Source organism: Prorops nasuta, unplaced genomic scaffold (genome assembly GCF_024137725.1).
Source record: "Prorops nasuta isolate Cenicafe-Biocafe unplaced genomic scaffold, Cenicafe_Pnas_1.2 PNAS00181, whole genome shotgun sequence".
NCBI classification, from domain to species: domain Eukaryota; kingdom Metazoa; phylum Arthropoda; class Insecta; order Hymenoptera; family Bethylidae; genus Prorops; species Prorops nasuta.
In genome coordinates this window covers 1-23,822 of record NW_027116977.1, presented here as the reverse complement: position 1 = coordinate 23,822, position 23,822 = coordinate 1, and the positions used below count along the sequence as shown (strand labels likewise).

At 35.3% G+C, this 23,822-nt stretch overlaps 3 protein-coding genes across 3 annotated transcripts; 1 reads left to right on the top strand and 2 right to left on the bottom strand.

The window, feature by feature from the left end:
* Positions 1-13,503: 13,503 nt before the first annotated feature.
* On the bottom strand, positions 13,504-18,320 carry LOC136785166 (protein brambleberry-like). The gene is made up of 9 exons (XM_066746181.1): positions 17,862-18,320; positions 17,268-17,655; positions 16,792-16,977; positions 16,496-16,718; positions 16,117-16,413; positions 15,827-16,039; positions 15,535-15,765; positions 15,182-15,473; positions 13,504-15,122 (listed from the first exon to the last, which is right to left on the bottom strand). The coding sequence occupies exons 2-9, from the start codon at positions 17,634-17,636 to the stop codon at positions 14,984-14,986; spliced, it is 1,950 nt and encodes a 649-aa protein (XP_066602278.1). The 5' UTR covers positions 17,637-17,655; positions 17,862-18,320; the 3' UTR covers positions 13,504-14,983.
* A 1,917-nt stretch (positions 18,321-20,237) lies between these two features.
* Positions 20,238-21,180, top strand: LOC136785173 (uncharacterized). The gene is made up of 4 exons (XM_066746192.1): positions 20,238-20,335; positions 20,420-20,604; positions 20,703-21,043; positions 21,117-21,180. Exons 1-4 carry the CDS (start codon positions 20,278-20,280, stop codon positions 21,130-21,132), a joined length of 600 nt encoding a protein of 199 aa, XP_066602289.1. The 5' UTR covers positions 20,238-20,277; the 3' UTR covers positions 21,133-21,180.
* A 975-nt stretch (positions 21,181-22,155) lies between these two features.
* Positions 22,156-23,624, bottom strand: LOC136785165 (putative nuclease HARBI1; the record flags this gene model as incomplete). The annotated part of the gene is made up of 4 exons (XM_066746180.1): positions 22,156-22,165; positions 22,254-22,800; positions 22,878-23,164; positions 23,376-23,624. Coding segments are annotated over 4 exons (1,093 nt in total), but the record flags the coding sequence as incomplete, so codon positions are not given.
* Between the last annotated feature and the right edge of the window lie 198 nt (positions 23,625-23,822).

The following is a 23,822-nucleotide window of genomic DNA, read 5'->3' as shown; positions in this document are numbered from 1 at the left end:
GATCTGACGCAACGACGTAGCGTGGCGTGTGTACACATCGAATGTCTACTCTGCATACAAGGAAAACCGTGTAGACGAGTCAGCCAGAGAGCGAAGCATCCACACACTGAAAACGAAAATCAAACAAACACGCGGCGAACGTGGTGTTTCTTCTAGACTTCCGTCCACGATCGTCTATTGTTTATTGCCATGTGGCATCGGTTTCGTGGGATTGTTCAAAGTACCGAAAATCTCCCCTGTATTGTTTAGATTAAAATACTTGGTAACTCGAGGGTAAACACCACTCTCACAATAAACAGAAATCTTTTATGAACAGAATAATCGACTTCCATGCAATGTTACGCAACCATATTACCACGGCGCTAAAGTTGATTTTGCGATTCAAATCCAAACCATCTCATCTTTTTTATGTTACACGCTATTTTATACACATCGCAAAACGACACGGATGTAATAGCACTTTCCATAAAAAAATGACTAATCGTTTCTTCGTTGGTGTTGAACCGAAGAATTATTTAAAAACGAATGGAAAGAAAAAACAAGAGAAATTCTTGTGCAATTCGAAGCGTTTGAAGAAGAGAGGTTTCTTAAAGTTGCGTTGAGAAAGGTCAGATGCGAGGGTGGAAAAAAGGGTCTTCGGGTGTAGTCTGACGGAGACCGTTATTGTATTTTTGCCATTTGCCTGGAGCGCACCGGAAGTCTTAACGGTGGAAAAATTACCTCCACGATTAGCGTCGGTGCATTTAGCAATGGTCAGTGTGGAAGGTCCAGCACGTAAGTTTACGAAAATGACCCTTGCGACACACGTGTGCGCCACCGGTTTCTTCCAGAAATGTTTACTCCATCCCCATGTCATCGTTTGCAGATTTACCTGCTCCAAGGACACCGTGTGTCTTCGGCCTTTAATCCCTTCCTCTATCTTATCAGTAACCCTATACACACATATGAACATTTGCCCCGTCTACAGTGGCTTCCCCTTTGTCTTCGTTTATACAGGCTGTTTGAAGAAAATCACCCATACTCTTAATATCATTAAATCGTTATGAAATTCTTGGTATATACGTCTTCTAAGCAGGGTAGGAGGATCGGGGGGAATATACAGCTATATCTGGTAAATGAACAGCTGTAACATTCGTTGGATTCCGATTGGATATACCCGGAGCTTTTGGAATATTCTCGAATGATTTTGTAACCGGTTCGCTATGTTGGGAGAGACAGAGGGGTGGAGGAGTGAAATGTAATTCATTCCCATGCACCTTCGGGAGACGTCGTCTGGCGAACACATGTCCCGTTGGATTTTATCCATTAAGAAAAAGTCTACGCCCTTTTGCCATGTGACATTGGCGGCAACGCACCGGCTAACCTCGAACCTGCTAATTCCACCATATTTCAGCTTCGCCAAATATTCGTTTCTTACACCCAAGTCAAATCCCCGGATGTCCCATTATGGAATGGCGCGTAAAACACTTTGGGCATTAACAAAGTGAAAATTACTACCAGACTAATATCCGTTTCGTGTACCATAATTAAATTAGATCCCTCGCATGTTTCCAATAAGCCAAACCTTTCTGGGATATCTGAAAGCAAAACGGTCGACGAGTAAGTGATTAAGAGATTGGAAGTATTATCAGTGTAAACAAGTATAACGTCTCTAGATATGATACTCTTACCTGTTCACAAACCTGAAGAGGCAGTTTTCTACAATCAGATCTCACTCAAGTTTCAATATTTTGCTAGCTAATGCTAAGCTGCTTTAAGCATATCTACAAACATATAGATAACAGTAATAGTAGTCTTATAAGGTTAATTGGTCACCTGGTATCTTGCAAAGGAACAAGGCTTTTGGACTATCGATATTTATCATGAAAATAAAATTAATGCATGTTCAAGGAATTATCGCGTGAACACAATTATTGGGAGAAAGAGAAAACGGGGTTTTACCTTAAAAAATGGCAAGTCTGAGTTTTTTTTATAAAACATTTCGAAAGGATATATTTTATAATGGCGAAGCTTTTTGTTCGGGGTCTCCAGGACAATTAGAGTAGCAAGGACAATGTTTTTTGTAGTGTCGAAGGAAAAATGATATAACGCACGTTCGTGAGAGACCCCCACTGAGTAGACCCGAGGGAGAATCTTGAGCCTTTGGCTGTCCATGAGGCCCTTTTTTCTCTGACCCTCTCCTAAGCTCATGTCAGGGCCCTTGAATCTTCATACATTCATGTAGCTTCCCCTATATCTCTTTCTCTCTTACATAAGTATACCTCCTCTAAGACTTTACTGTCACACCCGCACTGAAGGAAATCAAAATGTTCATTTTATGTTAATAATATTTACATTATCTTCCTCACACACACACACACATATTGCCTAAAAAACTTTCACGTTCTACAATCTCTCTTCATTTTCTTCACGTCTTTGAGACTGCTTCGTGGCCCCCTCTCAAGCTCATGTCAGGAACTTTGAATACATTTATATACCTCTCCTTACCTGTTATTAATATCTTTCTTATATAATATGTATATCTATTATATCTATAAATAATCTCTTCTAACATTTTATTATGAAAACAATTAAATTTCATTATATTAAAAGCATTCACACTATATATTCCTCACATTCTGCCTATAAGAAGGGTTTACTATTACAATTCTTTAATGAAATTAAATATTGATTTCATCAAAAACTACCACAATATGTTTTTCAACCTGAAAGACTGTAATTTCAAAATCATTCATCATTATTTCCAATGTCCTTAAGGCTCTTCAAGTTTTCGAATAGAAGGGTGAAATTTATCGGCAGGGTTCGACTCCTCCAGAGCTAAATTATCCTGATTCTAGGAATAGGGACGATTTCAGGACACGCGACACTTCCCGACCCGCTGCTGGCCAGAGGAAGCGTGCCCTTTCTCTCGTTTTTCTCTCTATGTCACTTTCTTTCCTTTTCCCTTTCCATACGTCATCCCAAGTCTCTTCTGGAACCCCGCGGATTTTCGTCGCATCGTGGATATCACGACGACAGATTAATCGTTGCTTTTTCAGGGGACCTCCTACAAGCTACTGGAAAACCACTGAGATTCCAACAGGGACTCGAATAAGTGTGCCTATTTCTATGTCAAGCAAATGTTCCACACTCGTCAAGATTCTACACTGAAAACAAACCATCGTCTTACTAGAGTTACTACCAGAATTTCGATCAAGACCTCGCTTACGCAGAGATTTCATCGAGCTGCAGGTGCAGCATAAAAAGTAAGGTTTAAAGGAATAAATTTCGTCAATGGGTAATATAATAATGAAAAATTCAATAAGGAAGAGAAGAGAGAGAGAGAGAATCGAGTGATATACTCTTCATTTTTTTTAATCGGAACAATCCTGGATCACCATCGAGCCACGAGGACCAATCGCAAAGAACGAACGAAGAGTCTCCAGGTTCTGCTCATCCAGGTGTTCCGATTGGTGCCCCTCGTGGCAGGTAAATAAAATGTGGTCTCCGCCCAGGCGGCCCAGGTGAGATCTTCGCTTCGAGTGCAAAATGGAGGTAAGGCCCGATATCTATATGTATATATAGTATAGACCTACCAGTTCAAACGCCCCAGAGCTTTGTTACAAACAGACATATAACTCCGTAAATATAAGAGATATTACATTTTTTAACAAATCTTTTCGAAAGCTCTCACTATTTGTATTCAGATATGTCTTGTACAAAATTGTAATAACTCTAATAATTACAGAGATATCCGCCTTCTTGCACCTATATTCTATGTGGCATTTAAGTGGCGGTCCTATATACAATCTTGCACTATCATCTTTCATCGAAGCTCGTATACTTCACCGGAAATAAAGAAAAGCTTCTATAATTTTCCAGGATATCGAGCGTTAAAGCGGTGATTTTGTTGGAAATGTTTTATTTTTTGCAAATGTCGCAAGATGGAGTGTTTCTGGTGGAGGAAGAGAGGCGTGAAGAATTAAGAAGCGGAGCGATCAAAATATGGGATCTTGTTACGCAGGCTGCGCGCACACACGTTTAAAATATACATGGATGTGTGTATGTATAGATACATAAAACGTATGGCCAGGTGTTGCCAGCGGTCCGAAAGTGGCGGCACTTGCTTTCTTCTCGCTGGTGTTGCTTTTTCGTTGGTTTGCGATACACATGCCACGCCACAGTCGTGACTAGCATTGCACACACATACTATACTATGCTACATTGTAGTGCTGTATGGATGTATCGCAAGACAGCACAGGCCACAGCCGCTACTCGTCCGTCCGGCTGCTGCAGTGTTTCGTTTCGATACCGCAGCAGCTGTCGCCGCGTCACAACGTCCCAACTATTATTATAAACGCGCTCGACTGGAAAACAACTGCAATAATTGAAATACTAACAAAACCTATAAATTTCCAAATTTTCGTCAAGATCGACCGTTCTACAAAAGCTTCCAGACTGATGTTCAAGGATGACGATAAATAATAATGTTAATCGAGAGCATGAGGCGACAAGCAATAAGTGGTTCGTCCCCCGGAGAGATAAAAGAGAAAAAGTAAAAAGAGAGAGAGGACTAAGAGGATCAAGCGTTAAATATTTCGTTGCTCCTCACAAATATCCATTATACAGGAATACACGCCCATCCGGAGATGCGTTCACCCAAACGCGCGCCCATTTTCCGTTTTTCAGACACGGCGATTCAGTGTTTCCTCGTTTGGGGAGTCGGTTTTTCTTCGTGGTCCTCGAGCTACACAGCCTGCGGCATCGGAAGACTCGGGAGACGCGAGCTCTCGTGTAAGGCGAGAAGCGGATCGGTTCGATTTTTTGTCGACCTCGGCTCGCTTTGAAATTGGCGCATGGGGGAGGATTCGGGCAGTTTCACCGTGAAGGAGGAAAAGATTCGGCTGGCGCCAGCGCGACAAAAACCTCGCATAATCAACCGTGTCTCCCATCTTTCCCTCCCTTTCCTTGTCTCTCTTCAAATCTTTTTCTCTTTCTCTAACCCCCCCTTAAATGTCTCAATCGATTCATTAACCCCCACAAAAAATCATTCAATACCACATTTTTCTATTATTGTATTTTCTAATTATTTTAATACTGTAATAATAATTATAATACGATAATATAATACAACAACAAAAATTCAAATTTTTAAGAGTACGTACAAAGATAGTGTAGGACTAATAAATTAATTTTTCAGGATTGAATTTGCAATAAAATTGTATTCCATTTATTGATCCATGTAAAAAAGATTAGATAGAGGTCGAACCTAGAGTTTCAGGTGAAATACAAAAATTAATTGCTTATAGGATTCAGTTTTTTTGTTATTATTTCAATACTATACGTAAAACTCTATTCCATTTGTTGATTCTCGTAGGAGCGAGGGACACAAGAGGAAACCCAAGAATTTTGGGATACTAATATATGTATATGTATACTCTACAGGTATGCCCTCTTTGTGTTATATTCGTGAAGCTCTGGTGAAAACGGAAACCAACCGAAGAGCAGGTATCCGCCCTCTTGAGTCAATTCGGTACTCGTCAATGAAGATTCTCGGAACCAATCCTCTTCTCTCTCTCCCCCCACTCCTCTTTTTCGCTCTCTTTCTTCTCGCCGTAGGTTTTCGGCTTCCTTTGTCATCGTGAACCAATGGAAAATAGCGATGGACGCTTCTGACAAAGCTCAGAGTTACTCTAAACGAAAAAAAAAAACAAAAAAAAATATATCTTCCCAAGCCCAAAATAAGGTAACTCGCTGTAAAATTGTTTATCCAATGATTCATATTATTAATAACCAGAAGGATTAAAACTACTCTCTTCTCCCGTCAGGCTCATAAATTTGGTGGCCGTGTAAGTTTTTTGTTCGACTGGTTATTATAGCAATTAAATGGATTATTAGGGGGAAAAAACATTGAATGATTTACGATTTTTCTTGTTATCGTAGACAAGGAGCTTCTTCCCAGTAATTATTCCAGGGAAGTGCCTTTGATGTATACTCACGTGTGTAACGCGAAAAGTTATTGAATCTTCTAGTTACGTTGTGACCCTCTTTTTTATTAACACACGTTTGCTCAGGGATGGTTATACATATACTGAGTCACGCGTTTGTACATCACACTGGCGTTGTGTTCTTTTAAGAGATTCATTTTTACCATGCTACTCGGTGGTGCTATACATATAGTAGTAAGGGAAAAATTTATTCATTCATATATATTACAAACTATGCGATATAACTCCTTCGTGTAAAAATAGCTGTCCAAACATTTAAAATAAAGGATCTTTATCCAATTTTGTATTATTTTTGCTCATATATATGCATATGTGTATAATTAGATTAGAATTTTTAAATACGAGGAAAGCTTATTTATATATATATATACTTTTAGTGTATTTAGTTTCATTATAGAATATTAAAAAATACAATAAATCAAGTTTCCGTGTAAATTGTTGTATTATAATCAGGTAGAATGTTTTAAAAATAAACGAAATTGAATTTTTTTAGTTCTTTAACAATAGAGAATAAAATTGCTAGTATTGCTTGTTTTACTACGACCATCAAGCGTATGACCAGGTGATAAGCTACTGTAGAGCCGGGTGATAGTTAGGGGTATTTTTGTAACGAATAAGCAAAAGTTTAGTCCCGTTAACGATGATGCCGGCTAATTATGGTTAATTCTCGTGGCAGAGTGGCGGCACTTTCAGGATTTACAAGCGTTACTTTGAAGGAAAATAAATGAAGCGGGTGTGGCGCCTACCAATTAAAAAGTTGAAAGTTTTAGGGAAGAAAGAATAAGTAGTGGCTGTGGTTATAAGGGAGCGATAACGCGAGCTATGATTGGCCGTGTGGCCGCGTAGTACAGTCTTAATTAAAATTTGAGCACGAAACCGAGCCGAATTCGAGTGGAGATAAATTGGGAAGAGTCCACGCGAGGTTTCGCCGGTCTCGGAGGATAATTTACGACGGGTGTCGGCGAGGGGCCTGGGGATATTCTGAAAAATGATACGCCGCGACCTAACCGGAAGTACGCTGTGAATCCGACGACGACGACGACGACGAAGACGACGGTCCCCGTCTCCCATCTCCCGTGGTCCCTGAAGCTGCCATCGATTATACGACGAGCCGTCTAAAAACTCGAACCTTTTTTTTCTAAAGAAAAAAAGCTATACTCTCAGTTTCAACCCTTCCCTAGATCTACCGAAAGCCCTAAATTTAATAAATCATCAAAGTCGGATCATTTTCGACGGAAACGAACAACTTCCTCGATTCGGCAAACCGTCGCTCATATTTTCATCCAAGAACCACACGAAAAATTATAATAAGGGCCATTTATTAATATTTTTTAAAAATACTCTGATTCCTGTTACTTCTTCAGATTTACAAAGTTTCAGATTATATAAACGATACTAGGATAATAAACTGGATAAATAGAATAATTTTTGGTGATTTAAAAAACTGATGTCGTCATTGTCATTTATAAATAAATGGAAATCAAAACACAATGAGCCTTTTACAAATTTGAACGCATTAACAAAAATATTTTACATTTCAAATCCTTCTCAAATATATATTGATGTCCAAATTTAATCAATCACTATTCTCGAAACTGTTCTCGTATATTTCTACCTATTACTACAAAATGAAAAACTGTAGATAACAAACTTTTTAAAAGTTTTAGCATTAATATATATATATATATATGTATAGTTTGCGTTTTAACCATTCCCCAGAAAGATCTACGGATATCCGAATCGTATAAATCATCAAGCTATAGAATAATTTCAGTTGGAAACGAGAAACTTCCGTGATTCGGAAAACTGTCGTCCATATTTCCATCATCCTAACAGAGAAGAGGAATGTAAACCTTCGCGTTTCTCCCAACTCTTTCGTCGGATAAATTTACCCATGCAACAATAGGTACAAGGCGCTTTAGTTGGAAGCTCAGCTGACACATGCATTAAAAGAAGTCACGATGGTTAACCGAAGATTTACGAGCGAGAAGGATAGGTGGACGAAAAACACGCGACGACCAGGTCGCAGCGTAAATTTCTCGCACTCATCTCAGAGTTTGGCTCGCGAGCGAATTTGTATATAGCGATTCGCAGGATTTCGCTACTTTGTTAACAAACGGCCGTTTAACGAATGGCAGTGAAAAGGAAAAAGTGTATTTTCGGGTGGGACTTTCAGGTTCGTTCGCAATGAATGATTTACGACGAGCGGAAGTGGCACTGACGATTATTATTTCCACTCCATTTCTCGCGTCTCGACTCTGACTTTCGTACGGACCTCGCGCGCGCTCTATATGTATATGTGTATATACCCATTGACCGGAGTAGAGGCGTTAGAAAGATTTGCGGTTATGGAAGCTCGCGAGGAAATTACCAAAAGATTCTCCATCATTTCGATATTGCTTTAAAAATATTTAATACGAAAAGTGAATTACGATTTTTATGCGCACATTTAGCTATTTTTTCTCCGTTTCTCGCGATTCTCGTTGGAAATTCATAATAATTGCGTCGCTATAAAAGGAGGGAGAGAAGGAATGGTGTACGCGACAAATATCGCAAAGTTTCGTTATATACTCATTGAAAAATCCGGGCCTGCACTTTGCGATACTGCGAAGGCCACTAATATACAACCGACGGCCGTTTTTCTCGGGCCCATCGCGAGCCAATGAAAACTCGTTCGTTTTTTCATTAGCATCCTGACATCCCGATTCTCATAACCCCGTTGAAGATACATTTTTTCGAAATATTTCCTTTCAAAATTTTCCCTTTTTTTGTTTCAAATCTTTATACGTAAACATAGTTCACTGTTGAACAGAATATATAGTTGCGATAAACGATAAGGCCGAAGACGAGGTAATTTTGGACAGGGCACGCAAGTTGCAGGTATACAGGATTGAGAGGTCGAGTTGAGGGCGTTCTAAAAATCATAGGAAAATTTCATTTTCCGCGCAGGGGACACGCCTACCCAGCAGGAAATTAGCTGTCGACAGGCGGTCCGAATTATGAATCTCGATATAGTGTAGTATGTACCACGAAGCGATGGATGGAGCGAGCTCCCCTCTCTCCCTCCTCTTCTTCTTCAATTTCCCCTATTTTGCTTCCTCTTACTACCACTACTTCTCCACCAGTCCACCACCGTTCCTCCATCCATGTCAGATTTCATTTTCACCGGTGACTTCAAAGCTAGCTGCTGTAGCACCGAGACACCGACCGCTCGGCGCGCGGCGCACCGAAGCCTAACATTTCACGGCCAATGATTCGCTTCTTATACATACGTACCACACTTACACCAACTCTCTTTAAACCCTTCAAATCTCTTATGTACACCTACGAAATATTCAATCTCTCTTTCTCTCTCGTATTCTCAATTTCAAGCATCTAAAAACAACTTTAAGTCGTTTACAGAAAAAATAATATATAAAAGGTTGTTTAATAATTAGCTATATAGTTTGATTGGAATGTTTCCAATTTTTAGTTGGACTGGAAAGGATCGTGGATATATAATCATAGTATTGGTACGAGAAAGAGAGAGACAGAGAGAGAGAGAGAGAGAGAGACAAGGTAGGGTTAGTGTATTCGGAGGATTTATCTGAGCAGGTGCAGTTACGGTCGCTGGTAGCATTTGCGAGTTTAAGAGTGTTTTTATTTGCCGCTTCCTTCGTAGCCGATACGAAGCGGGGGCGTCGAGGTTTTAAGGTCGTGCACTCTAGCTTCAGACTGGAACTCAAACAGCTGCCAACGACCAAAATCCGGTTCACACGACTGTCCCTCCGCCATTTCTTCCTTTTCTTCTTATTATTCTTCCTCCATCTTTATTATTTACTTCATCTTCACCATCGTCACTGCGTTAATCTCTCTTCTTCGTATACTCTTCCATCTTCGTTTACTTCATCTTCTTTTCTATCACCATTGCTATATACATTCGCCTTCTCCATATTTTTCCTCTTTGTTTGCTTCATCATCATTATCTTCTTCTTTTCTTGATTCGTTTCTTCAGATTCTTCTTGGTTTCTCAGCAATGAAAATTCTTTTCGTAAAAGCACTCGTTGTTCTACAGCCTAACTAACGAATAATCCAATCCGATTCTCGTTTCTAGGCACTTTTTGCCGAAGAGGAATACGCGTGGGGCATTGGTGAACAGTTCGAGTACACGACGAGCTTTCCGAGAAGAGCGAGAATCGATGTTGGATCAAGGACACGGTCCCTGGAAGTCTTCTAAACTCGTGCCACATGCGTCTAGCGAGCAAAGCAGATACAGGATGATTCGCAAAGCATCGTATCGCGCGTATACATATATATAATACACATATAACCGAAGTAGCAAACAGGAAAACACTGTTCCCATTCATCCCTCCGTGATGACCCACATTCGCGGAAGTACTTCTTCTATTTATCCTTCCTATACCTGCCAGATTTCTATATCTCTTTCTATCTCTCGCCTTCTCGTTAAATATTAAAATCAATAGCAAAAATAATTACAATATAATTAAAAATCGCAAGAATCTTGCGTTTAGGAATTTTCCCCATGATTCATTTTCGTGGGCTCATGTTGATATTATTGGCGAAATAGAGATTGGCTATTTGGCGTGAATATCGGGAAGGTATCGGGAAGCTTTCCAAGAATAACGAGTCGTTGGAAAGAAGAAGCTTGATGAAAAGGAAACGGAAGAAAGGACGGCGCGACGATGCGAGAGATTCGTTGACGAAAAGGCAAACCGACGTCGCGACGTCATATATAATGTCAACGATCACTGTTATTGAAGAAAGAAGCTTTTTTATATCGATTTATTTTCCCAATCTTTCTCTCCCTAATTAATCCTCGGAGATTTCTCTTTCGTTTTCTTTATCTTCTTCACTCCTCCCGTGTCTTTCTTCGTCTCTCCAATTTCAACTCGTTTTGGCTCTGTTTGCATTACTCTCTGTAAACTTAGTTCTCTTTGCTGTTCGTTCCTCTTCTTCGAGCGAACGTGGCTCTCCGTCTCTTCCCCGTTTGGTCTCCCGTCTTGACAGCCACGCTGACATCTGCTTCTTCGTTGGAGGTGGCGAGGAGAAGGAGAGGAGACGGCACTTTGTGCCGATACCCATGACTCCCTAACTGGATTGACAGTCTCAACCACCACCACTCCCTCCACCACCCCCAGACCGGCTAAAAAAAATCCCCTCGACCTCTTCAATCTGCACTCTAAACTTTCCGCGCTTCGAATAATTAGCCACGCAAACTTGCTTCATATATATATATATATATATATATATATATATATATATATGTGTGTGTGTATATAGTGAATTTAGTTTTAAGATCCAAAATATTTCAGAAAACTGCAGGATAATGATACAAGAATCTCAATTAGCAAAAATTATATTTCAGCCTCTGGTCAATCCAATGCAAAAATTGAAAGTGACTTTTTCCCAAAATTACTTTAAACCAAGAGTTTTTTTTTCTAACGGTTATACCGTATATTTTTCTATTTGTGAAATTCTAAACCGAAGAGTCAGGCTCATTCGAAACCCATAATGCATGCTCGACTCTCGCGAGATTGACAGTCAGTGACGCGATCTTCGAGCTCACGACGCAAAAGGATTTTTTCTCCCTTTGAGATAATTAGTCATGCTGCAGACTGGTCTCTCCGAACTCCCAAGAAGCTTCTTTTATATACCAAACTCGATTTTTTAAAAGACGCAGTTGCAGAGATTCTTCATCGATTGGATCTATTTGCGTTCCTCTTTTGTCTATTTTTCAAAATAAAACCAGATTTACGCGTAATTAAAATTTATGATATCTACATGCATTATGGTATTTGCGAGAGAAGGAATTATTTCATCCGTATATATGGTATTACACATATATTTAGGTAGGTCTGAGGAAATGGATTTTAGTTCACAGGTTGCTGGGTATATACTCGAGAAGACACTTTGGAGACGCTCTTAAATTCGAGAAATGAAATCGGGTCGAGAGGTAGAAAAAGTCTAGTGGGATAGCGCGTTTGAATCTCGATGGACAGTATTCATCGGGGACGCGTCATCGAGTATATTGTATAAAAAAGAAGAAAAACGACTAGAAGAAACGATTGAATTTACACCCGTGAGAAGCCACGTCTTTCTGTCGCACGATGTCCCCATCGAGAAACAAACTGTGAACGAGCTATATTTAAAACACTTCGGATGTTACACTTGTTCTTTGACGTTCCGTATAGGTCAACCATTATCTCTTCAACATCATTCATCATTACAAAAAGTATACTACTGTTCATCGATATTACCAGTCAGTTTTATACTTTAACAAATTTCATAATACTTTTCCATCAGTCACGCAGCACTATTATATTTATTATTTGCTTATTCGTATTTTAGTACTCAATATCTTTCATGCATTTTTTGTTTCATATATATATATATGTTAACACGCGTGTCATAAAGTATAAAAGTTCTTGTGAATTAAAGCGCGAGAATCGTAGAGTTGCTAAATAGTCGTGTGTTTTCCGTCGTCAAAATAAAGCAGGCTGAAGCTATGCTACAGTTTTTCTTTCTCTGTTTCTTGGTTTCTTGCGCGAATGATGTTTAGTCGGTTCAGTCGGTGATGGTCAAATCGCGTAGAAGTGTCAGAACTGTCAAGAAACGCGACACGCGCGCGACGCTATACAGCGGAGGGAATAATGAAACGCCGAGCCAGATATTGGAGAATCTTCCATCCTATTTTCGTCAGAATACTGATAGATCTTTAAAATAACAAAGATATTTTGTGCTGACAAGACCAAATGGTTGCATTTTTCATACACGTGTTTATATAAGTGCCAGCATTTTCACAACGCGACACACTAAAAGATATATCATAATTTTTAATACATTTCTCACTCAATTAGCTTTCATCTTCAAATTATAATTATTATAAATATTATAATACACTAAACAATGCTCAAATTTATCTGTAATTCGAAAAAATTTTATTGTCTCCAATAGGGATTCTAGTTTCGATGGGAAATGCAAAGATTTCTAAGAGCGCATTCAGCTGGAAATGCAGTGCTTATTTTCGAAACTGATTGTTAATAATTATCCTATTTTATTAATCTATAATTAAATTGGTATTTCCCTATCTATTACACGCATTCTGTGTGTATTGTATAATAGTATATTATATTTATACTCTCCAATTTTCTTTATTTGTTAATATCAAAACAATCATTTTTAAATAATAGATAAAAGTTATTACAGCATAGCTTTTTAACTAGAATCTCTTCAATTCGCTAGAAATAACATATGTAAATAGATAAACTTAATATTGCGCTTTATAGAAGCTCGTATATTTTTCTTCGGGTGAACCGAGCCGCTGATAAAATATACATTTCACACTTAGGGGAAAAACTGAAATTCGAGAGAAATATGTGTTCTTTATTTTTAAATACTTTTTCCAAATCTGTAGACATGATTTTATGTATTATTAAAAATAAGTGTGTTATCTCCCTCTCTCTCTCTCTCTCTCTCTCTCTCTCTCGCACTCCCTTGCTCCACTGTTCTCTTTAACTATATACTTAAAAGTTTTGAAAAGTCAAGCACTTTTGTGATTCAAAGACTAAAATGTGAAATTTCGAAGTGTTCTTCAAATGATAATTTCAAAAATTAAATTGATCATTATACAGTAATTTTCTTTAACTCGGTAAAATTTATATGATCTTATTTATCATGTTGATATATTATTCAAAGTTAAAAGAGTTGAAACGCAACGGAAACAATATAACTAAAGTAACACGCATCTCTTACCAATAAAGATCCGTTGATTAAATTTAAATTCTTTTTTAAAAATCTACTAAAGATAGCTGCTTGGTTACAGTACTTTACAGTTTATTACAAAAATCGATTGTTATAATAGTTGAGTAAACGCTTTTATTTGTTTTTCTTAAACTTTCATTAGACAGTTTAGAATACTTTAGAATCTAAATTTTAGACTGCCGGACTCAGTCAGACGCCACTTAAGTGGCACAAGATATTTGTCAGAACTTTTTACCACAAATATACTGTTGATAGTTAAAATGGTCATAATAGGGGAACATGCAGCAAATACAGTGATAGCGAAGTGCCATTCTGCAACTCTTTACACACATATATAAAATACACTTTAAAAGGCGCGAAAATTGATCGATCGTTTGTACTGATAGTATGTACATACACCAAATACACATTCTCACTTCACTACCTGTATTTGCTGCACGTTCTCTGTAGATCAATTTAAAAATTCTGTTGGAAAGAGCTCAAGCAGTCTAAAGGTTAATTTTAGACCATCTCCAAATCCATCGATTGGCCTATGGTTTTCAATTATGTATAGAATATTTGCACAATTTAAAAAAATTAATAACTACATAAAGTTTTAATATAATTGCAAAGTATAACAAAATAACAAATAATACAAATTGTGCACAATATGAAATGGTTTCTTGTAGATTATACTTTATAGGTACGCAGATTTTGAAATACCGTTATTAAGAAACAATGTTTGTTTATATGAATAAACTTTAATGTTTGTTTCATATCTTTTGTCACACAATATTAATTATTAAGAAAAATAAGTAAAGTATACAAATTAATTATACACAATAACGCATGAAAATAAATATTAATTCTACCAGAAGAAATTAAGATAAAATATTTAAAGTGAATTTCACATCAAGCACTATATTTTATTATAAATAAATCTAAGGAATGTGAAAAGTTGGTCTTAAGAGTCTAGTAATTAATATTAGGTATAGTACTAAAAATGATGAAACTATTTATCTAGTAGAATATTTCTTTTGTCGCATGTCTAGTATTCTAGAATAATTATACTTTTGTGCTTCTTTTAAAAGACATTGTTTTTTTAAACCTAAATAAATGTATATTTCTATTCATCATATCCGTAAATTTACTAATTAATAGTCATACTATACAGTTATTATTATGCTTCAAAATGTAAAACATTCAATAAATTATTAATATTTACATTTATTATAGAAGATAGTACTGAAAAAACCTTAGTCTCCCATAACAGAAGAGCCAATATTATGTCTTGAACAATAATTACTTCCAATTGTGGCATATAATCTACATCGTTTTCCATTCCTTGTAAAAGCAACACAGGGTGTACGTGGTGACGAATAAGATGGACTAGGACTGAGAATAAAAAGACTGTATATCATATACAAATGAAAAAAATGTGCAAACTTTAGTACCTTCTTGTTGTTGGTGTAGGAATTTTGCGAGAATTATATTTAGCCGCATCCATTAAAAAACGTCTTCGTAATTCACTAGCATCCACCAAGTTATCGAAACTATTATAGCTTTCTAGTTTATCAGAGATTTCTGCTTCAGTGGCGTCGTCTGATAAATATTCCTTCCCATAATCATATAATAAATCAGCTCGAGATTTCTTAGATGGTACATACGAGCAAGAAAGCTCTTCATGGGAAGTTAAACTCCGTTTACTCCATAAAGTTGCAGCTTCAACAAAGGATCCAATTATTTCTAAAAATGAAAACATGAACAAATTAATATTTTTAATTAATTATTGGCTATTTTTGTTTACCTGTTGCATGATTTAATTGATAGACGATCCCATTAAAAAAACTGTTAAATGTGTTTTTTATTCGGACATATAAGCTCTTCTTAGGAATATAATTGTAAGAAGAAGATGTATGTTGATGATTTTTGTCACTTAAAGTTCCATTTTGAGACATTACATTTTGTTCATTTTTACTTAAAGTCTTCAAAGTTTTTGGCCCACAGAAATATTGAATTCCAGACATTACAAAGTGCACTGAAAATATAGGTATTTAAAAATGAATATCATAAAGAAGAATTTATTTGGTTACACTCACTTCCAGTAATTAAAAATATTAGTACTGTGATAGAAGGAAAATCTAAACAGCCATCCAATCCATGTTTTAAATAGGTTGCTAGATTTAATGGTATCAATCCTAGCAGAGTAATTCTTGTTATAATTGGAGCATTTAAAAAAGCTGCAACCACCATAGCTACCATCAGATACAAGACATGCAAGAAGATACGATAAACTCTTTGTAGTTGCTCTCCTAAAAAAATTTTTTAAATATTTTAAATTTATACAATACTCTAATATAACATTAAAAAGAAAATAAATAATTTAAACCTGTATCTCCAATATAATCAGTGATCCATCCTAATTTCTCGTCGATTTCGGAACGCATATTAGTTGTAGCATCCAAGATATATTGTATTGTTTCATTGATTTGGGTCAATTTCTTTAAAGTTTGTTCGTATTGTTGAGCTGCTGTTTCATGCTGTTCAAGGATCCGGTCAGTACTAGCCTCTATTTTATCCCAAATTGTAAGAGCTTGTTCTTGAATACTCATTAAATCCTCCAATACTTCTTTATGATTGGCACCACGTTCTTGTGCTTGCTCCAAAAGTTCTTCATTTGCTTTTTCTACAATTAAATAAATGAATGTATATACAAATTACAGTTCAATTAATTTATACTACTATATAAACGTTTACTCATCTACTACCTAATTTCTTTTTAATATCTTCAGTCATAACTACAAGTTGTGCATGCCCAGCTCGAATTAGGGCCTTTTCGTTGTTTAGTTCTCTCAGATTTGTTGTTACCAAATTGTGTGCTGAAATTTGAGCATCCTTCAAATATGTTTGTTGTTGCATTAAAACCTGGTTTCCTTCGGACAATGAATGTAATGCCTCAATAGTTTGTAGTTCAAGACGTTCCTGTCCCTCCTGTATTTATTATATTCTTTTAAAAACAATCTTTCAAAGAATGATTTAGAGACAGAAGTTTAATTTAAATTACCTTTAATGAGTCAAGAGTCTTTATTTGAGAATGAGCACTTTGCATTAATTTATTAACTGTTAATTCTGTTAAGGCTCTGAATTGTGTACTTCTAGCTGCATAGCACACAGCTCTTGCCCTATTACTCATCAAATGATAGGCATTCCACATATCTGCATCCATGTCTGTGGTACATTGCTTAAGTGACTGAAAAAACATTACATTTATATAATAAAATTTTAAAAGATCCATTTTAAAACCATAAAATTTTTATACTATCTTTTAAATAATAATAGAAATGTAAGGGAATATTTCAGAGTAAATAGATATTTTACACTACACAGATTTTAGAGACGCTGTATAAAATAGTTACCCCACTACTGCCTGACTTATGGAGGGGATATGCAAGTCTGAACATGCTCAAAACTACCCCTACCAAAACTAAACATATTCAACACCTTTTCAATTTTATATGTGCTGTTCAATGTAATACTTACCATTTCTTCTGTACATGGAAACATTTTTCTCCCTTCTACTGCTGATTGACAATTTAACAAATTAACACTTAGCTTTGCTAGCTCTTCTTCAGTCATGTCACTGCAAGAGGTTTTAATTTTCATAACAACCTTATGTTGGCATGTTTCCAAAGGCGAGGACACTTGGATATCTGTAAATTTTGCTGCTTCTTGTAAAAACTTTTCATCTTCTGTCATTGTTTCGTAAGGAATATTTATTAATGGAACTCCATCAGCCACCACAGCAGTGTTATCATCCTCTGATTTTCCCCATATCCAATTTAATACAGTTGCTGATTGAGATTGGCTAATGTTAATAGTAAATAATAATACAACAAATGCCAGTTCCATATTTATATGATAAATGAAACTGAAATAATAAAAAAGAATAAAACCTATTACTGCATTGTTTTCACTTAAAATTTAATTCAAAATTTTATATGTCAATAAACCATTTAGCAAAAAGATATTAAAATTTTCATAAGCTGTATATTAGAAACAGTCAAAGATGCCAAATATTTTCATGTTGCTCTATGTTGTTAGCATTACTATATATAAAGTTAATAAGAAACTTACATTAAGAATAGAATATATTAAGTGTATTTTCTGCTCCACTATACAACGATTTCAGTATATTACCATACAACAAAATATTCTATTTCCTCTTTAAATGTTGCTTATTAAAACTTTTGTACTCCAATAATATAACAAGCTACATCAAGTTTGGTCTAATCTAGAAAAACCTTTAAAATTTTCATGGTAAGACCATTTTAGTGGTACTTTACAAGTTTTCTAGTTTAAATACGATGACAAATGTGTATTTTTATTATTTGGCTTTACGCAACGGTGTCCCCACGTGACAAACTTATCAATGGCCGATGAGTTTATAGATTTATAAGGTTTTAATCTCTAATTTTGTAAATGAATAAATGAAGCATATATTGAAATTTGATTCTTCAAAAAAATTTATTAGCAAAATTGTGATAAATATTTAGAATTATTAAAAAAATTTCATCATACAAGGAAATCGGCTTATATGAAAAATAGCAGCCATACTGGCTACCCGTTCAAATTCACCAATCAAAATTACCTATTTCGAAGCGCAATATCGTTATATTTGAAATTATGAATCACAGCCAATCGCAGAAGCGTGTTTACAGCGCCATTTCAAGCCTCGCATCACTTTGTATACAAACAAGCGAAAACAACAATATATGTCACGTAAACTGTACATTTCTGAAAAGCTTCAAAGTTCAATTTCAAGTAGCATTGGTTGCATTCAGTAGACTCAGTAGAGACAAATGTTGAGGGAGCGTTGTATGTTATTGGCTATTACTCTTAGATCCTATAATTTTTTCCAATAGAAGTAGAAGTTTAAAAAGAATTACTCAACAGTTCCGCAACTGTTGTCTCTACTGAATGCAACCATTGGGTCGTTTTTGATGCTAGCGTTTCGCATATAAAGTTGGATTATTTCAACTTTCAACGTTGACGCCGGATCGATGGTTATTTCATTTGGCGATATCTCCTTTTTTCTTATATTAGTATTTAGTCAACCCATCAGTCACCTTAATTCATATCCTTTTCTATCCAATAATGATCGTATTTCAAAATTCACTGGCAGACGGCACCGCAGTACTGCGGAATATCCTTCTGTCTTCTTTCAATGCTTCATTCTTGACAAAGGCCGTGTTCCGTTATTGACTGTGAGTACTAGTAATCTATAGTTTGCGTGACATAAACTATAGATTTTCAGTACTCACAGTCAATAACGGTCTTAATAACGGAACACGGCCAAAGATATAACGATTTCCGCAGTATACTACTGGTAGTGAATTCTGGAACATGGCCAATGTCACGTCACATTTTTGACGCTGAAAAGTAGCGCGTTATAGCGTCTCCGTGAACGCACCCGCCACCAATCAAACACCAATCAAACACCAATATAGTCACCATGAGAAGGCACCTTTAATTTTCAAGCTACATACGAATGCAAAGCACAGAAAGCGAAGTCGAAGGTTGCGTTTCAAATTTTAAGCGCTAAGGTAGCGCTATATCATGATTGGTCAGTTGAATCAATTTGACCGATCATGACACGTATTTTACCTAGCGCTATCGTAGCGCTAAAGTTTTGAAACGCAGCCAAAGTAAAGTGGGAGAAAAGAGCTTGAGCCCACAGCCGCAGCACACTGCAGCAGTGCAGCACACTCAGCACAGCACCCAACAGCACCAGCACTGACCAGCACTGAGCACAGGCAGCACAGCTGCTGACTGCTGCCCAATGCCCATAGTTGTATGTACTTGTAGGTAGATAATAGTAGATATATCACATAATAATTAAGACTTAGGGTGACTTTAACCAACCTCTATTAAACTAATTATGATTAAGTAGTGCTACCATCCATCCATATAAGCTCAATATAATGTTGGCAACGATAGAAGGTTTGACTTTAACTTCATGTAGCTCAGCGTAACAATGATTGGTGGGAGATATCTCTAGAGGAAATATAAAATAAATCCATTGGATTGAAGTTAAAAGCGGGAAGAGGACAAAGATTTTACAAAATTAAGCCGGTAAGTTGTTATATTTCAACAAAAAAAGAGAAATAAAAGATTTAAGAATGATTAACATCACCTTTATTAGGAATTCCTTTTCTTGTCATTACTTACAAAAGACATATGAAAAATTAAGGTTGGTTAGATGTGAATAAATAGAAAGCTTTGCAAAGTTTCTTAACATACATTATTAAAATGAATATACTACTTTTCAGAAATGAGTTCATTTAGAAGGCTTGGTAATTTTACCAATAATGAAAAAATATTATTTGTTGAAACATTGACAAAATATGCGAATATTATAGAGTCGAAGAAGACTGATGGTATAAGTCAGAAGGAAAAATGCAAAGCTTGGGGTGAACTTACCAAAGATTTCAATAAATATTTTCCACATAGCGATAGAAACGAAACCAGTTTGAAGAATCTATGGAACAACATGAAAAGTTCTACAAGGAAGCATTTTGCAAAATTGAAGAAGGAAACTTATGCAACAGGTAATTTCATATAATACACAAATTATTATTCATTTGTTATGAATAATAAACAATTTCATGCAAATAAATTGACAATTTTTGTAGGTGGTGGAACTTGCAATGTTAAGCCAAATATTCTATATGATAAAGTACATGAAATTATAGAATTATCTGTTGATGGGCTTCAAAATCCATTAGATTCAGATTGTATTAGGGGAGAAAATATAATAGAAGAGTGTGATGAGAATATAGACCCAGAGATTGTTGATCCAGATGACCCGGTATTTCAGGTAAGTAGTTTAAAATCTGTATAATAATGTATAGTTTACAATTAATGAATGCTGGTAGTGATAATTAAATATATAGCTTCGTTTTGAATTTATTATAGTACCTAGTTGATAATGAGGAAATAGAACCATGGAGTAAGTGGAATCCTCGAAAATTGAAATCACCTTTAAGCGAACCTTTAGTCAGGGCCATTGGAGGTGGGATACAAAGCTCATCTTCATCCAGTAATGCAAAAGACAAATTTGCAGGTGCAAAAAAGAAGAAACGTGCTACAATACTCGAAGAAAATTTGCTGCAAAGCAAAATTGAATTAACAAATTTGATGCAAAAGCACATGTCTGAGAAAGCTCTACTTGAAAAAAAGATACTAGAAGCTCAATTACGTAAAGAGGAGTTAAATGTTATTTTAGTAGAATCAGAAGCACTAATAAAGCATTACAGGTAAGGGCTATTTTGAATTCCGTCCTGCAATCAATTAATATTATACACCAAATGAAATTGGATATTCTTTTAGCCTGAATACATCATAGAAGATACCTCGTAAGATATATTTGCAGGGTCCAGCATGTAGAAATTGCTTTGTTAAAGGAACGTATTTCTTTGCGATATTTTATTTACTTATTACATTAAACTGTGATATTTGATTAGCATGTGTTATGTTTGAAATATTTTTAAATGATAAACGAAATTTACGCATCAAAGTTCCTATAATATTCATTATAACATAAATTTATGTTAAAGAGTCATTAATTTTTTATTACGTAATATTCTATTAAAAGTTGAAACGTGTCATACTGTAATATAAGTTACAGTCTAAAAATGAGGTTTCTGTTACTTTATTTGCAATTATAATACTTATAAGCAGACCATTTTAGTTATGTTCTTTTGATGTTGTCATTTTCGTTTTAAAATCGTAATGTATTTTATTTTCATAGAAATTAAATTACAATGTATACCGCATATTACTATATATTGTTGTTTCTCATTTTCGTGTTCTTTCCAAACAAGGCATATAATTGATACAGGGTATAATCTTCAGCTGATTCTGTAAAGCAAATTTAAAATGAAAATGGCAAGTTGCAATAAAATGAAGATGATTTTTCAGATGGTTTTATTACTATAGGATTTACAATAATTACAAAATCAGCTGTTAGTAAATCGCAACTCAAAGATTTGCAGAATGAGATAAAACATCAGTCTTTTTAAGTTTTTGTAAAATTTAGTACTTATTTATTATATATTATTCCGACGGTCCAGAATAGACTTGCTCATGTAATTCTTGTATTCTTTTTTCAATATATTTCATTTGAATTTCGTATTACTTGTCAGACTAGCATCATAATGTAAAACAATAAATACATAGATATATTTCATTAGTACTTTTTTATATATATTTTGTATTATCTTCAGTAAAGATACGATTTGATAAAAAAATATCTTATTTTTTTCGCCACGAATCTTTTTTATTCGCTTGAATGTCAGATATGTCATGACACAAATTTTGTATACTTGAAAAACGCATCTCATTTTAATTAATAAGCGTTAATATAAATTCATATAAGCCTGCATGTAAAATATAAATATTAGTGTATATTATTGTATAAAAACTTCATCAGTGTCGTATAAAATGTGGAATCCAACAAAAACATACTTTTCAAAGTAATTGTCAATTAAATATAATCGTTGGTTCTCGTGTAAGTTATCATCCAACACCATATTCATATTATTATATTGTTCTGTACTAACACTTTCTACTTCCTCGCATAATCTTGTTATATTATGTAATACTGCACACGTAACAATTAGAGGTAACGTTTTTTGAGGTGTCCAGAAACGCGACCCAATTGTCAATACTGGACAAATTTTTCCGAGTACTCCAAAACTTCTTTCTATCATCGATCTGGTCCGTATATGAGATTCGTTGTACAGAACTTCAGCCGGTGTTTGTGGATTAGCTAGAGGTGTCAGCAAATAAGGTAAGCATGGATAGCCCGTATCACCCAATAATATACTGTTGCCGAATTCTCCATTTTCGAAGCGACTTTTGATTCTAGAATTGTCGAAAATAGTAGAGTCGTGAGTGGCACCTGGCCAACGTGCTACTAAGTCCATTATTTGCATTCTAGAGTTTACAATTGCCTGTACATTAATAGAAAAGAATCCTTTTCTGTTCCTATAATTTTCACTATTTTCTCCACCTTCAAGAAAGTAAATATATTGAATTACATAAATGTTTAAATCAGATAATATGCAGGAACAAATTTTAATTTATTACCGAAAGATCTAATTCTTACGTGGAAACCATCAATGGCTCCTATAACATTAATAAATCCACCAAGATTAAAGTTTTCTGCCTTCACCCTTAAAACATCTTCAGGCTCAGATGGAAACTTTATAAATTCAGCGCTTAGTTCAGCAATAGCCAATATAACTTTGTGAATTATTCCATGCGCACTACTTTCAGAGATTCCACAAAAGTCAGCTACAACGATTAAAAATGAGCCTGTTGCTATGAATCTTAGTGTTACTAAAAGCTGAATAATAGGTGGAATTCCATGATTTCTGAAAATAATATATTTATAGATTGACAATATGTATATGAAATCAACTAATGTAATAAAGATAACTAATATTAAATTAGTATTTCCTAATTAATATTTATAATAACTTATATATAATTAACATTAAAATAATTAATGTTTCTGTACAAGAAATTATATCTAAACTAATCAATAATCTTTTTAGTTTTACAAGTACTATCGTATATAATTACTTTTCTGTGGCATGTATTAATCTATGTTCAATTTTTCTTAATACAAAGGAAGTCTGTTCCATGGTCAGTCGAAATCGCTTTTTGAAATCTACTTCATCGTACACATCAAACCAATTTATTCTCTCCCTGATTACTCTTGGTCGCCGATGATTATTTTGACAAAGTCGTTCATCATTTTCCAAAACTTCATGCAAAATATCGTTTTCTTGATACAACCATTGGCGTACATTTTCTTCAAAGCTCTCCATGCTGTAAAAAAATAAGAAACACTTTATATTTCAAAATTAAAAGTTTAACAGATGACAAATTATCTCATCTATCTTACTTTTCGTAGGTATTTTGAGTAATGAATAAAATGATCGATTATTTATACAAAAATAAGAAAAGGAATTCCTAAAATAAAGGTGATGTTAATCATTGTTAAATCTTTTATTTCTCTTTTTTTGT

What these genes read in the sequence shown, in the direction of transcription:
- LOC136785166 (XM_066746181.1), bottom strand. Translation starts at nt 17,636, where the DNA reads ATGGAACTGGCATTTGTTGTATTATTATTTACTATTAACATTAGCCAA. An exon ending in AGATATTAAAAAGAAATTAG is followed by an intron (nt 16,414 to 16,495) that starts GTAGTAGATGAG and finishes ATTTAATTGTAG; the next exon opens with AAAAAGCAAATGAAGAACTT. An exon ending in TGATTATATTGGAGATACAG is followed by an intron (nt 16,040 to 16,116) that starts GTTTAAATTATT and finishes AAATTTTTTTAG; the next exon opens with GAGAGCAACTACAAAGAGTT.
- LOC136785173 (XM_066746192.1), top strand. Translation starts at nt 20,278, where the DNA reads ATGAAAAGTTCTACAAGGAAGCATTTTGCAAAATTGAAGAAGGAAACT. An exon ending in GAAGGAAACTTATGCAACAG is followed by an intron (nt 20,336 to 20,419) that starts GTAATTTCATAT and finishes CAATTTTTGTAG; the next exon opens with GTGGTGGAACTTGCAATGTT. An exon ending in CAGATGACCCGGTATTTCAG is followed by an intron (nt 20,605 to 20,702) that starts GTAAGTAGTTTA and finishes AATTTATTATAG; the next exon opens with TACCTAGTTGATAATGAGGA.